The following is a 15,217-nucleotide window of genomic DNA, read 5'->3' on the forward strand; positions in this document are numbered from 1 at the left end:
TCACAGATTAGAACCAGGAAAAAGTATTATCAGTTCAATGCAGCTTCACTGGACCTGCAAACACAGAAATATTTCCAGCCGGAACCATCACTGGGGTGGTTCTTCGAGCAGTGTCCTTATGGGTGCTCCACTGTAGGTGTATCTGCGCCCCTGTGCCTCTAACCAGGGATTTTAGTTAGCAGTGTCCGTTCAGCTGCACTCTCCCTCCCTCATGGTCTGCCTCAAGGCTATCTAGCACTATGCAGGGAAACCCCACCTCACTTCCTTCTCCACGGCCTTTGGCCTGGAATGGAGTGAGCAGTTGTCTCTTTGTTCTCTGCATCATTAGCATAAATAGTAGTTGTTTTTGGTTCTTTTTTTCTTCTTAATAGTTAGTGAGTGTTTCCATTTACCCTGTTGGGTTTTTTTTTTTAAATGAAAAAGAAAAGAACTTTAGTTTACGTTTCCCTCCCTTTTGGGGGGAACTCCCGTCTGCCCATCCCCCCAGGGGCATTAGGAGATGTTCTAACTCAGGGGTGGTCAACCTGGGGCTCGAGCCACATGCGGCTCTTCAGAAGTTAATATGCAGCTCCTTGCATAGGTGCTGACTCCAGGGCTGGGGCTACAGGTGCCAGCTTTCCACTGCTCAACCCCAGGACCTGCCCCCACTCCACCCCTTGATCCAAGGCCCCTGCCCCCTCCCCTCAGCCTGCTGCACCCTTGCTCCTCTACCCTCCATCCCAGAGCCTCCTGTACACTACGAAACTCTGACATCCATATAACATGAGCTAAGAGAGGTACAGATCACTGTTGGACAGACCAGTGATTAGTAAGATCAGTCATGTATCTGCAGCACCGCAAACACCCAAAGACTAAGCAAAAGTGGTACAACGTCAAAGCACTTCAAGACGAAGCCAGCAGCAAGACTTTCCAGTAACACCTGTCTGAAACACTCTAACTTGCCTGACAACATCATTGACATTCAAGAGCATTGTGATCAACTTAAAAATACTATTCACGGTGCATGCGCTGAAACCATAGGATATTCCACTCATCGGCACCAAGACCAGTTTGACAAAAACGAGGAAATCCTAGCATTAATTCAACAGAAAAGAAATACATTTTGTAACTGGCAAAATGATTCCTCTAACCAATGAAAACATGAGGCCTATCACCTGTTCTAAGCGGAAGTCCAAAGGAGGCTACATGACATCAAAAACAAGTGGTGGCAAGAGAAGGTCTCTGAGATCCAGGGTTTCATAGACCGGGATGACATAAGAAGCTTCTTTCAAGCAACAAAAGTTATATATGGTCCAAGCTCCAAAGGCCCAACCCCCTTACGTTTCCAGGATGGCTCCACCCTCCTCAAGGGTAATGCAGCTATTAAACAACACTGGAAAGAGCACTTTGAGAGCCTACTAAACCCGAATCCATGGTCTCTTAAGACACTATCAAGTTCATTCCACAATGCTCAGCAATGGAACACCTTGCTGATCCCCCATCTTCTGAGGAACTCTGGCATGCCATTACCCAGATAAAAATTCACAAGGCATGAGGCTGAGGTTTTTAAAGCTGGTGGAACAATGCTCCAGCACAAACTTTGCCAACTCCTCGACAAAATCTGGACCTGCAAAGAAATTCCACCTGACTTTAAGAACGCCAACGTTGTTACAATATTCAAGAAAAGAGACAAATCTTTGTGTGGGAACTACAGAGGTATTGCAGGGAAGATCCTTGCATGGATGCTACTAAACCGCCTCCTTCTCTTGCCGAGGAACTCCTCCCCGAATCACAGTGTGGCTTCAGACCATCCCAAGGCACAACTGACATAATCTTCCTGGCATGACATAGTCAGAAGAAGTGCAGAGAGCAACACCAGGAACTGCTCATAGCATTCATCAGCCTAACCAAGGTCTTGGACTCTGTCAGTCGTGAGGCCCTATAAGGTGCTGTGTAAATTTGGCTGTCCACAGAAATTCATTTATATCATCAGACTACTCCATGATGGGATGACTGCCACCATTCTGTGCAACCTCTCAGAGACTGAACCATTCTTCATTCGCACTGGTGTCAAGCAGCACTGTGATCACTGTTCTCCATTTACCTTGCCATGATCCCGATTCTCATCCGCAGCCAACTTCCTGACAGAATTGGGATTGAGTATCGTACAGATGGCCAATTCCTCAATCTCCGATGTCTCCAAACAAAATCTAAGATCATGACAATTGGCAGATAACGCACACACAAAGGTCGATCTGCAAAGCATCCTAAATCTGTTTGCAGATGCCTATCACAGCCTGGGTGTCTGTCTCAACATCGGGAAAACCAAGGTACTCTTATCAGCCCTCACCTGCACAAACTACTCTTGGGACTCCACAAATTACCATCAGCAGAGATCCATTTTTCCATGCCTTGGCAACCATCTCTCACCAACAGCCAGCATTGACACAGAAATTGAATGCAGGATCTGCTGTGCCAGCACATTCTTTGGAAGGTTACTAAAACGAGTCTTCAATTATAGGTATCTGAAAACAGGCATCAAAATCTTTGTTTACAAGGCAGTTGTCATCCCCACCCTTCTCTATGGATGAGACCTGGGCAATCTACAGATAACATCTCAAGTGGCTGGAGTGGTTCCAGCAGTGCTGCCTTAGGAAGATTCTCAGGATCAGCTGGGAAGACCAATGCACTAACATCAGTGGTCTCTCTGCAGCCAACATTAGTAGGGTTAGAAGTGCAGGTCATCAACCCTCAACTTTGCTGGGCTGGCCACTGTGTACGTATGCTTGACACTCGCCTCATAGAATCATAGAATCTCAGGGTTGGAAGGGACCTCAGGAGGTCATCTAGTCCAACCCCCTGCTCAAAGCAGGACCAAACCCAACTAAATCATCCCAGCCAGGGCTTTGTCAAGCCTGACCTTAAAAACCTCTAAGGAAGGAGATTCCACTACCTCCCTAGGTAACCCATTTCAGTGCCTCACCACCCTACTAGTGAAAAAGTTTTTCCTAATGTCCAACCTAAACCTCCCCCTCTGCAACTTGAGACCATTACTCCTTGTTCTGTCATCTTCTACCACTGAGAACAGTCTAGATCCATCCTCTTTGGAACCCCTTTCAGGTAGTTGAAAGCAGCTATCAAATCCCCCCTCATTCTTCTCTTCTGCAGACTAAACAATCCCAGTTCCCTCAGCCTCTCCTCATAAGTCATGTGCTCCGGCCCCCTAATCATTTTTGTTGCCCTCCGCTGGACTCTCTCCAATTTATCCACATCCTTCTTGTAGTGTGGGGCCCAAAACTGGACACAGTACTCCAAATGAGGCCTCACCAGTGCTGAGTAGAGGGGAATGATCACATCCCTCGATCTGCTGGAAATGCCCCTACTTATACAACCCAAAATGCCATTAGCCTTCTTGGCAACAAGGGCACACTGTTGACTCATATTCAGCTTTTCGTCCACCGTAACCCCTAGGTCCTTTTCTGCAGAACTGCTGCCCAGCCATTCGGTCCCTAGTCTGTAACAGTGCATGGGATTCTTCCGTCCTAAGTGCAGGACTCTGCACTTGTCCTTGTTGAACCTCCTCATATTTCTTTTGGCCCAATCCTCTAATTTGTCTAGGTCCCTCTGTATCCTATCCCTATCCTCCAGCGTATCAACCACTCCTCCCAGTTTAGTGTCATCTGCAAACTTGCTAAGGGTGCAGTCCATACCATCCTCCAGATCGTTAATGAAGATATTGAATAAAACCGGCCCCAGCACCGACCCTTGGGGCACTCCACTTGATACCGGCTGCCAACTAGACATGGAAGCATTGATCACTACCCGTTGAGCCTAACCATCTAGCCAGTTTTCTATCCACCTTACCGGCCATTCATCCAGCCCATACTTCTTTAACTTGCTGGCAAGAATACTGTGGGAAGCAAGTACTCCCGAAGCAAGTACTCTTCTCTCAGTTAAGTCAGGGAAGAAGGGCTTGCAAAGGGCAGTGGAAGCACCTCAAAGACATACTGAAAGTACAGCTTCAAAATGGAGGTGTCACTCCAACAAACTGGGAGGACTTGGCACAGAGCAGAACACAGTGGCTCCACACCATACACCAACTCCCTTAACAAACACCATCCTTGTATTGAGGGATAACCGAAGAAGAAGAGTTTCCTGCCGATCCTCTCATCCAAACTTCAGTATTTATTTCCAGTATGGATCCCAACTGTACCGCCCCTCTGACCACCAGCTCCTTGGTATGGGCAGGTGTGGTACCAACCTCCAGGGCCCTTCCCACCCTCTCAATGGCTTTACTGTGACCCATGGCGCAGGCACATAGATATCATTCCTTCCGTGGCTCGAGCTTGGCTTATCAGGAGCCAATGATACACCTCCCTTTGGCTGCTGCATCAAAGGCATTCAAGCCCCTGAACAGTTAGGAGAGGGTACAGGAGGCTGAAGTTGAGGAGGAGATTACCCCCCCCCCAGACTAATTTCTTGTCTTCATCACCAGACTAGACTATTGATGTCCCCTCCTCTGTCATAGGCAGGCGACTTCAAGCTTTTCCAGGAGCTAGCTCAGAGAGTGACAGATATGTTACAACTACCAGTACAAGAGATGAATGAGACACACCATAAACTTTTGGACATTCTACACCCCTCTGTCTCATTCAGAATGGCCATCCCTATTAACAAGGCCCTCCTAAACCCTGCCAAACTCATAGGGCAGACCCCGGCATCAGTCCCACCAACATGCAAGCAGGCCAATAAAAATACTGTGTGCCAGCAAAGGACACGGAATTCCTCTTCTCCCACCTGCCCCCTAATTTGATCATTCACATTCTAGCATATTATTCCAAGCCTTACCATGATAAAGGGGAAGCCATCTTCCATGTGCTTGATATAAGGAAACCCTTGGTCTTTTATTTGAAAATCTGAGACACTTTCTCTCCATCGTGGACAGAGTTAGGGGCACAGCTGTTTCTGCCAAAATACTCTCTAAATGGGTCTTGAACTGTATCAAACTCTGTTACGAGACTCGCAATTTAGCATCCCCATCCACAATCTGCACACATTCTACGAGATCAGTTTCCTCATTTATCGCCTTCTTCAAGGGTATTCCTATATCAGAAATCTGCAGAGCAGCTACCTGGGCATCTGCACATACCTTTGCAGAACATTATGCCATCCTGAGGAACTCTGCTGCAGATGCCAGATTCGGCGCTATGGTACTATCTATCACAGACTCAACTCCAAAGCCCCAGTCTCCAGTGCGGGATACTGCTCCAGAGTCACCTACAGTGCAGCACCCGCAGGGACGCTACTCGAAGAAGAAGAAGAGGAGGAGGAGGAGGAAGTTACTCACTATGTGCAGTAACGATGGTTCTTCAAGGTGTGTGTCCCTGTGGGTGCTCCACGACCCACCCACCTTCACTCTACTTTGGAGTTCTCATCACACACTATGTGGTAGAGAAGGAACTGGGGAGGTTTTGCCTGTGCAACATGGACTAGTTTCTTGGAAAAGCATGGTGGGGTCAGCTGAACCAACACTGCTACCAAAATTCTCTGGTCAGGAGTGCAGGGACGCCGACACACTCTACAGTGGAGCACCTATAGGGGGACACATCTCGAAGAACCATCATTACTGCACAAGATGAGAAACTTTCTCTTCCTTAAGGGCATTGGGAATTTCTTCCCACATGTAAGACCATCTGCTCTGACCTGGGATCTTAACCTAGTTCTCAGAGCTTTGACTAGACCTCCCTTTGAGTCCATGGCAACTTGCTCCCTCTTACACCTGTCCATGAAGACAGCATTTCTACCCCCCCCCCCTCCTTTTTTTTTTTTAAAAGACAAAGTAATCCTGAGGCTTCATCACAAGTTTCTCCCTAAAGTTGCCTCCACCTTCTATATGAATCAATAGCACCTTCTCCCTGTTTTTCCCCCCAAAACCACATTGTGACAACAGCGAGACAATTCTGCATATGCAAGATGTTCGAAGAGCACTAGCATTCTCCTTGGACAGAACTAAGGACATTAGGAAATCCCCTCAGCTCTTCCTTTCATTTGTGGAAAACGCTGAAGGCTCTGCAATATTGGCTCAAAGACTATACAAATGGGTCTCGAGTTGCATTAATCTCTGTTAGCAAGGATGCAACCTGTTGTCTCTGGAGTCCATACAAACTCCACAAGGTCAATTTCTACCACAGTCACATTCCTTAAAGGTGTCCCTATCTTGGAAATCTGCAGAGCAGCGACTTGGGCCTATGCCCACACTTTCGCAGATCATTATGCAATCACTGGAGATTCAGCTTCCAATGCCATCTTCAGCTCTTCAGTACCTTCTGTAGTAACAGACTCCATTCCTGAGTCCCAGCCCTCCACGGGGGATACTGCTGTGAAGTCACCTACAGTGGAGCACCCATAGGGACTTGAAGAAGATGATGACAACTCTGAAGAAGTTGTTACCTTGTGCAGTAACGATGATTCTTCGAGATATGTTCCCCTGTGGGTGCTCCACAACCCACCCTCCTACCTTCTACTTCAGAGTTCTCAATGTAGGACTCCGCAGTAGAGAAGGAACTGAGGAGAGTTTTAGACGGAAGGAATTTAGACTGAAGGAGTGAATGTTGCTAAGCAACAGTTGAGAGCACCTTTTGACTCCTCAGATACTTAAGCAAGATCAGTAGCTTTGGCTGTCTCACAAAAGAGACACACATGGTTAAGATTGGTGGAACTCCCTTGTGACAGACTCATAGACTTTAAGGTCAGAAGGGACTATTGTGATTGTCTAGTCTGACCTCCTGCACAACACAGGCCACAGAATCTCACACCCACTCCTGTATCAAACCCCTAACCTATGTCTGAGCTATTGAAGTCCTCAAATCTTGGTTTAAAGACTTCAAGGTGCAGGGAATCCTCCAGCAAGTGACCCGTGCCCCACGTTGCAGAGGAAGGTGAAAAACCCCCAGGGCCTCTGACAATCTGCCCTGGAGGAAAATTCCTTCCCGACCCCAGATATGGCGATCAGCTAAACCCTGAACATGTGGGCAAGACTCACCAGCCAGACACCCAGGAAAGAATTCTTTGTAGTGATTCAGATCCCACCCCATCCAACAACCCATCACAGGCCATTGGGCATATTTACCGCTAATAGTCCAAGATCAATTAATTGCCAAAATTAGAGTATCCCATCATACTATCCCCTCCATGAACTTATCAAGCTTAGTCTTGAAGCCAGATATGTCTTTTTGCCCCCACTGCTCCCCTTGGAAGGCCGTTTCAGAACTTCACTCCTCTAATGGTTAGAAACCTTCGTCTAATTTCAAGTCTAAACTTCCTGATAGCCATTTGTTCTTGTGTCCACATTGGTACTGAGTTTAAATAATTCCTCTCTCTCCCTGGTATTTATCCCTGTGATATATTTATAGAGAGCAATCCTATCTCCCCTCAGCCTTCTTTTGGTTAGGCTGAACAAACCAAACTCTGAGTCTCCTTTCATAAGACATTCCTTGGATCATCCCAATAGTCCTTCTCTGTACCTGTTCCAGTTTGAATTCATCCTTCTTAAATATGGGAGACAAGAACTGCACACAGTATTCCAGATGAGGTCTCACCAGTGCCTTGTATAACGGTACTAACACCTCCTTATCTCTACTGGAAATACCTCGCCTGATGCATCCCAAGATTGCATTCGCTTTTTTCACGGCTATATCACATTGGCGGCTCATAGTGATCCTGTGATCAACCAATACTCGGAGGTCCTTCTCCTCCTTTGTTACTTCCAACTGATACGTCCCCAGCTTCCATTTGAAGGAGAAGGTCTGTTTAGTATTCAGACTGATGAGATGCTGAAGAAGTATAAATATAAGATCTACTACTAGATCTTTAGGTTTCTTTAATACAAGGAAGAGGCCATATTCAACTCCATTAAACAAATATTAAAGAGCATACTCAACTTCTTAGTCTCCTTCAGTTCACAGGGGGTTGGACTAGATGATCTCCTGAGATCCCTTCCAACCCTGATATTCTATGATTACAATTATCAGAGAAGGGCATGTGATTTCCAACCTCAACGTTACACCCCAAAACACCAACTACAACACAGGAAGAAAATCAAACCTCACAATAATAAAAGGAAAGTGTTTTGTCTTTATCTTCTACAGTTCCTCCAAGATATCAGATTTGACATAAGGGCATGGAGCTTCAAGTCAGTCTATTTGCACATTTTGTCCATTATTTTGAAACTGGTTGTCCTGTTTTTATTACCAATGGGAGTTAATAACATCAGACAGATGGATTTTAAAAGTTTTCATATGTTTTACATAATTCAGTTCAAACCCGCCCACCCCCTCACACACACACACAACCAACCCACCTGCTTCATATCGGGACAGAGATCTCAATTTGTTAAAAAACATGGTTAGGTGCAATAGAGGTAGCCCTGCAAGATCAAGGGGGAAGGGTTGTACTTGTGTTGTTTTTCTAATTCCTCGTTCCCCTCCCAAAAGTGGGAGCCTTTGCCCTATTTTGGATTTAAGGAAATTTAAGAATTTAAGAACGTTTGGATTTAAGGAGAGACTTCTATAAAGAAATTTAACTTCGGCATTGTTGTCTCTAACTTCTGTAATACTGTCTCTTCCCCTCCAGGACTGGTTGCAGGTCTGGACTTAAAAGATACACATACTTCCATATTTTTATAAGACAGTGTAATTGGAAGAATCTGCATTTTGTTGTTAAAGAGGACTGTTTTCAGTACAAGGTCCTCCCTTTCAGGTTGTCCCTTGCACCCAGGATGTTTACAAAATGCCTCTTGTTGCAGCATATCTAAGAAGGCAGAGCATGTATATTCAGTAGAACACTAGAGTTATGAACTGACCAGTCAACCACTCACCTCATTTGGAACTGAAAGTACGCAATTAGGCAGCAGCAAACACACACACAAAAAAGCAAATACTCTACAGTACTGTGTTTAAACGTAAACTACTAAAAAAAGGGGGGGAAATGTTTTTTTAAAAAAAGGCAAGGTAAGGAAATTGTTTCTGTGCTTGTTTCATTTAAATTAAGATGGTTAAAAGCAGCGTTTTTCTTCTGTATAGTAAAGTTTCAAAGCTATATTAAGGGAGGGATAGCTCAGTGGTTTGAGTATTGGCCTGCTAAACCCAGGGTTGTGAGTTCAATCCTTGAGGGGGCCACTTAGGGTTCTGGGGCAAAAATCTATTGTATAGAACATGATATTTATCTAGTAGTAATTCACATAACAGGGGAACAGGACCCTCTTGCAGATCATCTAGGCAGGTCCTCAGGTCAGATGGACGAATGGTCTTTGAAGGATGAAGTGGTGAGTCACCTCTTCAGTTTATGGAGGAACCCAATAATAGACCTGTCTGCATCCAGCAACAACAGGAAATGCCAGAGATATTGTTCCAGGGCACGCAAAGAAAACAAATCTGTATTGGATGCTTTTCTAATACACTGGGGTCAGGGTCTAATGTATGCTTTTCCTCTGTTTCTCCTTATTTGGAGAATAAGATAAAACCGGACAAAACCAGGGTGATTTTAATAACACCAACATGGCCCAGACAACAGTGGTATCTGGATTTGATGCATCTGTCAAAAGGATTAGTTGAACCTCTACCACGGACACTGGTCTTATCATAACAAACAAGAAAGGTCTGTCATTTGGACCTTAGGTACCTTCACTTGACTGCATGGGGAATAGACCTTTAGATGAGCTAGAAGAAAGCCTTTCATTAGAAGTACAGAATTTACTGTTATACCCTAGAAATGAACCCAAATTAAAGTTCTATAGTCTTAAATGGAAAAGGATTTTGTTGTGGATTGCCATGTATAATGCAACTCCTTATATGGCACTCATTCCAAATCAAGACTCAGGAGGATATCCTGTTAGAAATTTGTGTATGTAAATTCCCTCTGTATCCTGGGCTCTAATTAGGGCATCCTATGTCTGTTACGTTATTGGGCTTAACATATTCGCTTTTTGCCCTTTATATTTCTTACCTTATCTTCAAATACTAATAAATGTGTGTTTATAGATTCATAGGTTTTAAGGCCAGAAAGGACCATTATTATCATCTAGTCCAAGCTGATGATTAGCATAAGCCAAAGAATTTTACCCAATAAATCTTTCATTAAGCTTAAATGTTGTGGTTAAGATACATCATGTTTTTGGAAAGGTGTCCAAACTTTATTCAGTCACTTGGAGTCTTAACCTGCTACATCTCCAGACAAGTTGTTCAATTGGTTAATGACCCAAGCATTAAAAATTTGCACTTTATCTCTAGCCTCAATTTATCTAGCTTTATCTTTCAGCCAGTTCCTGTTATACTGTTTATATAAATTTGCTTTATTGGCAATAAGATGTCTAAATTATGTTGTAAGAAGTTTATAAGTAGGAACTCTTTTTCTTGTGTATAGATTGCTCAGTCATTGGTGTTCCTGCTGCTTGCTACACTCTTCAGTGCGGTGACTGGCCTACCATGGAGTCTATATAATACCTTTGTCATAGAGGAGAAACATGGCTTCAATCAGCAGGTACTGTGAAATATACCTGTACAGAAATAGCTTTCCAAATTAAAGATAGTTTATGGAAAATGCCAGATGGACAAATATCTGTAAATACCTCCTGTTTGCCAGTAGTATTTCTTTTACCACATGCAATGTGACATCAATGTTTCTGTGGTAATCTAAATCTCTGAATGTTTTGACCATAATTCACAGATATGTCAGCTTCTTCTTTCCCTTATATCATCAGATCACTTTCTGTTCCAGACCACGAATTCTTAGTACTTAGTTCTTTCTGCAGCTGCCTTCACACAAACATCACACCAGCACCTACGAATGGGTCAGTCATGTCTTACATCAAGTTGTTCAGGGAAGATGGTGGCAGCTGTTGCAGCAAAGAGAAGAGGAAATATATACCCTAGGTGAGGCAGGAGAGATTATTGGCTCCACATCGTTTCCATTGTCAGGTCTTGTCTCTGCCTCGTACAGCCTGGTTCTCCTTACCAGTCCTGTGTTGAAGAGGTCTAATGAGTGTTCCTTTGCCAGGCGGCTGCTTACCCCTCCCGAGTCCTGGCACTTCATGTAGTTGATTGATTGGGATTGAGAGCACCATCTCTGGTTTACCTTCTTAATCTGCTTCATGAATTCCGCCTTCTGCTAAACCAGAAGAGTCACCTCTTCATTCTCACCTCCTACAAACTACTCACTTGTCTTGTAACAGCAGCTTCAGTTTCCTTAACCTGCCCCTTCCCCATCACCTGCATAGGTCTCCCTCCTACACTGGCAGGACCTTTCTCTTCAAAGAGCTTCCCCTTCTCAATTTCTGCCTTAGCTCTTGCTCAGCTAGGGATACCTCCTCAGGGTAAATCAGACCTGGTTCCTTCCTTCCTTCCTCCATGGCCCTAGTTCTTTTCAGTTCCTCTGAAGAAAGGGTTTGCTTCTGTGAGAGGGAAACATTCCTATCCTGATCATAATAGGCAATTTATTTCTGTGGACTTTGAAGCCTTGGCTGTAGCTGTCTGCACAGCACTATATCTCTCCCGGAAAAGACTGTAGGGCCCAGAGCCCACCAGAAAGTTCCAGTTTAACACAGGCTGAAAGTTGGGAAATGAGTCAGAGAAGCCCTTTCTCATATTGTAGACAATTTATCTGCTTCACTTGCAAGAGCACAGTACCAGATGCCCTGGGATTTTCTCATTTCTATTTGCAGTTTCCTAGGAACCAGGAGGACTGGGTCAAAGCTAGACCTAAAGTAACTGAGCTAGTTGTTTGTCACTTCTAGACATTTCCAACTAGAGCCAGGGTAACAGTTACTTCATCCTTACTGCAGTAGAACCAGGAGACTGTTTTGCTTCCATCAACCTACAAGGGGACTCACAAATGAAAAATAACTGAGGCTTTTTTTACTATGATGTATAAAGAAGGCCTGAAAAATTTCCTCCCATCTCCTCTCTGCTCCCCCGCACTCCGTTCTCCAAAATCTTCTTGGTTTCACACATTAGAATTACATGTCTAGCCTAGCAATTTTTTCCTGAAATTCCCTGTGGGCCATGGAGACAGTATGAACATGGCATCACAGATACTACAGATTAACTGAGAAAGGAGATGACAAATGTTCAAAATACTTAAAACTTCATGTTTTATTTCACTTCTTTCATACACACTTAAATGCCTGAGAAACATCTGAGGGAAGAATGTTGTGGGTTCAAAACCAAACCCCTTTCAGCCTTTCATTCATCTTCATAAAGAAGCAAAAAGAGGACAGACCCATTTTTCCCCTTTGCAGGACAGTATGTTCTCATGAAGCAGAAGTTGCCTGATGTTTGCTCTGGACCATGACTATTTCAATTTATTATCTTGTCCTACCATCTGCTCTGTGTGTATTCTCCAAAGTGGTTGTCATAGCAACACTATTTTGCTCACAGAAGATGCATATTGTACCAATGGCTGCTGATAGTTTCTAGATACTCCATTCTTCTTGGCAGGCAGACATCAAGTGTATAGGTCAGCCCAGTCATGGACTTTATAATCAACTCTGAGAAAAGTAATTTCCTTCTTAGCCCCACTTAGGCAATCCGTGGGCTTGTGGAAGCCTCATGCATCTAAACAAAAATGTGCCTCTCCACAACTTTTACTGGTCAGTCATTTCCAAAGCCAATGAGCAATGTTTATCTTTGGGTTGACTTACGGCACCTGGCCAAGGAGGCAAAGAAATGTATGGATTTTTTTCGAACTCCAGTCCATGCAGTTTGCCCTAATAGTCATTCAACTGGACAATATATAGTGGATTACTTATTTAGGCAAAGCAGAACTTGGAGCAAGGCACTAGTTTGTAGAAGCAGTTTTTATAATGTTTGCAAAACATTATCTTACCTCCCTCAGACCAGCTCATCTTGTAAGATTCTTACATTTCTAATGCCTTCCTGTCAAGGGAAAGGCTCCTGAACACATGGCCATTCTGCTGAAAATGGTGCTCTCCAGGTCTGGATCTGCTTTCCACAGCCAAGAACGCCTACCCAGTTTATGCTGATTTTTGTTGCGAGTTCAGAGACATTTGAACAATGGATGCCTTTTTAATCCCTTGGAATGGAGAGGGAAGAAGAGATTTGTAAATTTTCCTTACCCCTTTTTACTGAATTTGGAGGAATCTGAAAGTTGTAGAGGAAAGATAATCATCATTGATTCCCTTTAGGTGTTCGTTCTATGAATTGCTGATGCTGTTAGCCCAGGATCTGCTTGCCTTCCCCTAGTTCCATATCTACTGTCTCAAGGCCCAGTAGTTCACAAAGGCCTAGAGAATCTTCACCTCAAACCCTGTTTTGAGAATGTTTCCTTGAAATATTTTGGTTTCTTTGGTCAGGCAACTGATGTTCTCCTTAAGTTCTGCAGGCAGTCCCCTCCAAATTCTATTATAGTGTCTGGAATTTGTTTCTGCTTAGTATTTTTTTAAGAGATTCAGAACTCCCCTAGGCCTTGGATTTGTTTTCCCCAGATGTCTTGGAAAGTGGTCTAATCCTACATCACCTCAAGTGGCAAGCTTTTTTTCTTGAAACTGTTATTCAGCCAGTTAATTCACTCTTATCCTCTGCTCACTAGAGTCCAGGAAATGGAAAAGCTAGAGGGTAGACCTTACTTTCCTTCATTCCTCACCCATCTCATTCTTCGTTCTCAATCAGTGAGGCATTTGCCGTCTGCTTGCTGTCTCCATAGCCATCATCTTGTGGTGCTATGTCAGGAATGTTGATTCTTTTCTAGTGTTTTGTAATAAGATGCCCTTTTGTCGTAGAAACCTAAAACGTTACTGCCTTAGAACTCAAGACTTTACATTCTCCACATTTTTGTCCTCTGCCACAACCCCCAAAAAGGGACAAAAGGCCTCCAGAACAGTTTGAGCAAACTTGACTTGGATTTGTATCGAAGGTCTGTATTGTAAGTTGCAAATCATAGCTCAGCTTCCTGGGCCAAAGAAGAGCCTGGCTATGCAGCAGATTTGTCAGGCATCTACCTGGAGAGCCATTCACACTTTTATATACCATTAGTCTGTGCATGTAGTCCTTGGGTCCAGCATTCAGGTGGTGAGCATCAATCTAATGGGGAGAGGACTTCTCACAGAATCTTCATGCCCATGGGGAGTTTGCTGGTCCTCAGTGGTCATTTGGCCCTCCCTGGATATTCCTGAAGACTGGAGCCACAAAGCCCTGTCTGCCATAGTGAAAGCAGACATTGAATATTCCATTGTATCAGATGCATCTAGAGCAACTTTTGCATAGATGTTCAGGCCACTAGCTGCCCCTCACATACTATAGATCTTCTCTCTTCTCTTTCATTCCACAGTAAGCTTTGCTATGAACTGCAACACCTTGTCCCAGATAGAGTAGCACCTGCCAAGAAGTTGATGACGGATGCCACATACTCAGATGGGGAGCTCATCTGGACCACCTTAGACCCTTCTGTGCCTCTTGTGTCTCTCCTTTTCTCTCCCCGGAAATTCTCTCCACATTAATGTCCTTGAGCTCAGAGCCATACATCTAGAACATGTGGCATTTCAACCCTTGCTTCAGGGATCCACAATCCAAGTGATGACGGACAATACAACAGCAATGGTGGGGAGGAGCATGATCAACTTGGCTCTGTCAAGAAGTCATTAGGCTGGTGCATTGATCTTCAAATCTAACCTGTGGCTTTGCATCCTCCAAGCTTACAAAATGCCCCATTGGATCAGCTAGGATAGCTAGATCAGACAACCACAAACTATCTGTGAAACTCAGTTGTGCGGAGTATCTTTTGCGAGTAGGTCTATTTTGGGGGCTCCCTATTTGCCACAGTCCAGAACAAGAAATGCTGGATGTTCTGCTTCAGAGAGGTTTGATCCCAGGGTCCCTGTCATATGCCTTCCTCATCTCATGGACACCAGAGTTCATGTATGCCTAACCATTGATCCCATTAATACCAGGGGTCCTGAGGAAACTTGGACAGGATTCAGTCTCAGTGATTATGGTAGTTCCAGCTTGACTTAGACAGTTCTGGTACTCTCATCTGATAAATCTGTCAATACAGCTGTAGATCACTCCTGTTCTACCCAGTGTGATTTCACAAAAATGGAGGTTGTATCTTACACCCAAATCTAGCATCATTATATCTGGCAGCCTGGATGCTGGGTAGCTAGTGGTCATCAAATGAAGCTATTCTACGTAAGTCCAGAACACGTTGATATGTAGTAGTAAAATCTCTA

General features: G+C 44.2%; 1 protein-coding gene across 2 annotated transcripts in view; it reads left to right on the plus strand.

Annotated features, from left to right (window-relative positions):
- ZMPSTE24 (zinc metallopeptidase STE24) overlaps positions 1–15,217 on the plus strand; it is a 94,877-nt gene that overhangs the window by 30,159 nt on the left and 49,501 nt on the right. For both annotated transcript variants that reach the window (XM_039511829.1, XM_039511828.1), the window contains one exon: positions 10,399–10,515. In XM_039511829.1, coding sequence (XP_039367763.1) covers positions 10,399–10,515 — 117 coding nt within the window. The remainder of the gene's footprint in view (positions 1–10,398; positions 10,516–15,217) is intronic.

Source organism: Mauremys reevesii, linkage group 23, assembly GCF_016161935.1.
Source record: "Mauremys reevesii isolate NIE-2019 linkage group 23, ASM1616193v1, whole genome shotgun sequence".
NCBI classification, from domain to species: domain Eukaryota; kingdom Metazoa; phylum Chordata; order Testudines; family Geoemydidae; genus Mauremys; species Mauremys reevesii.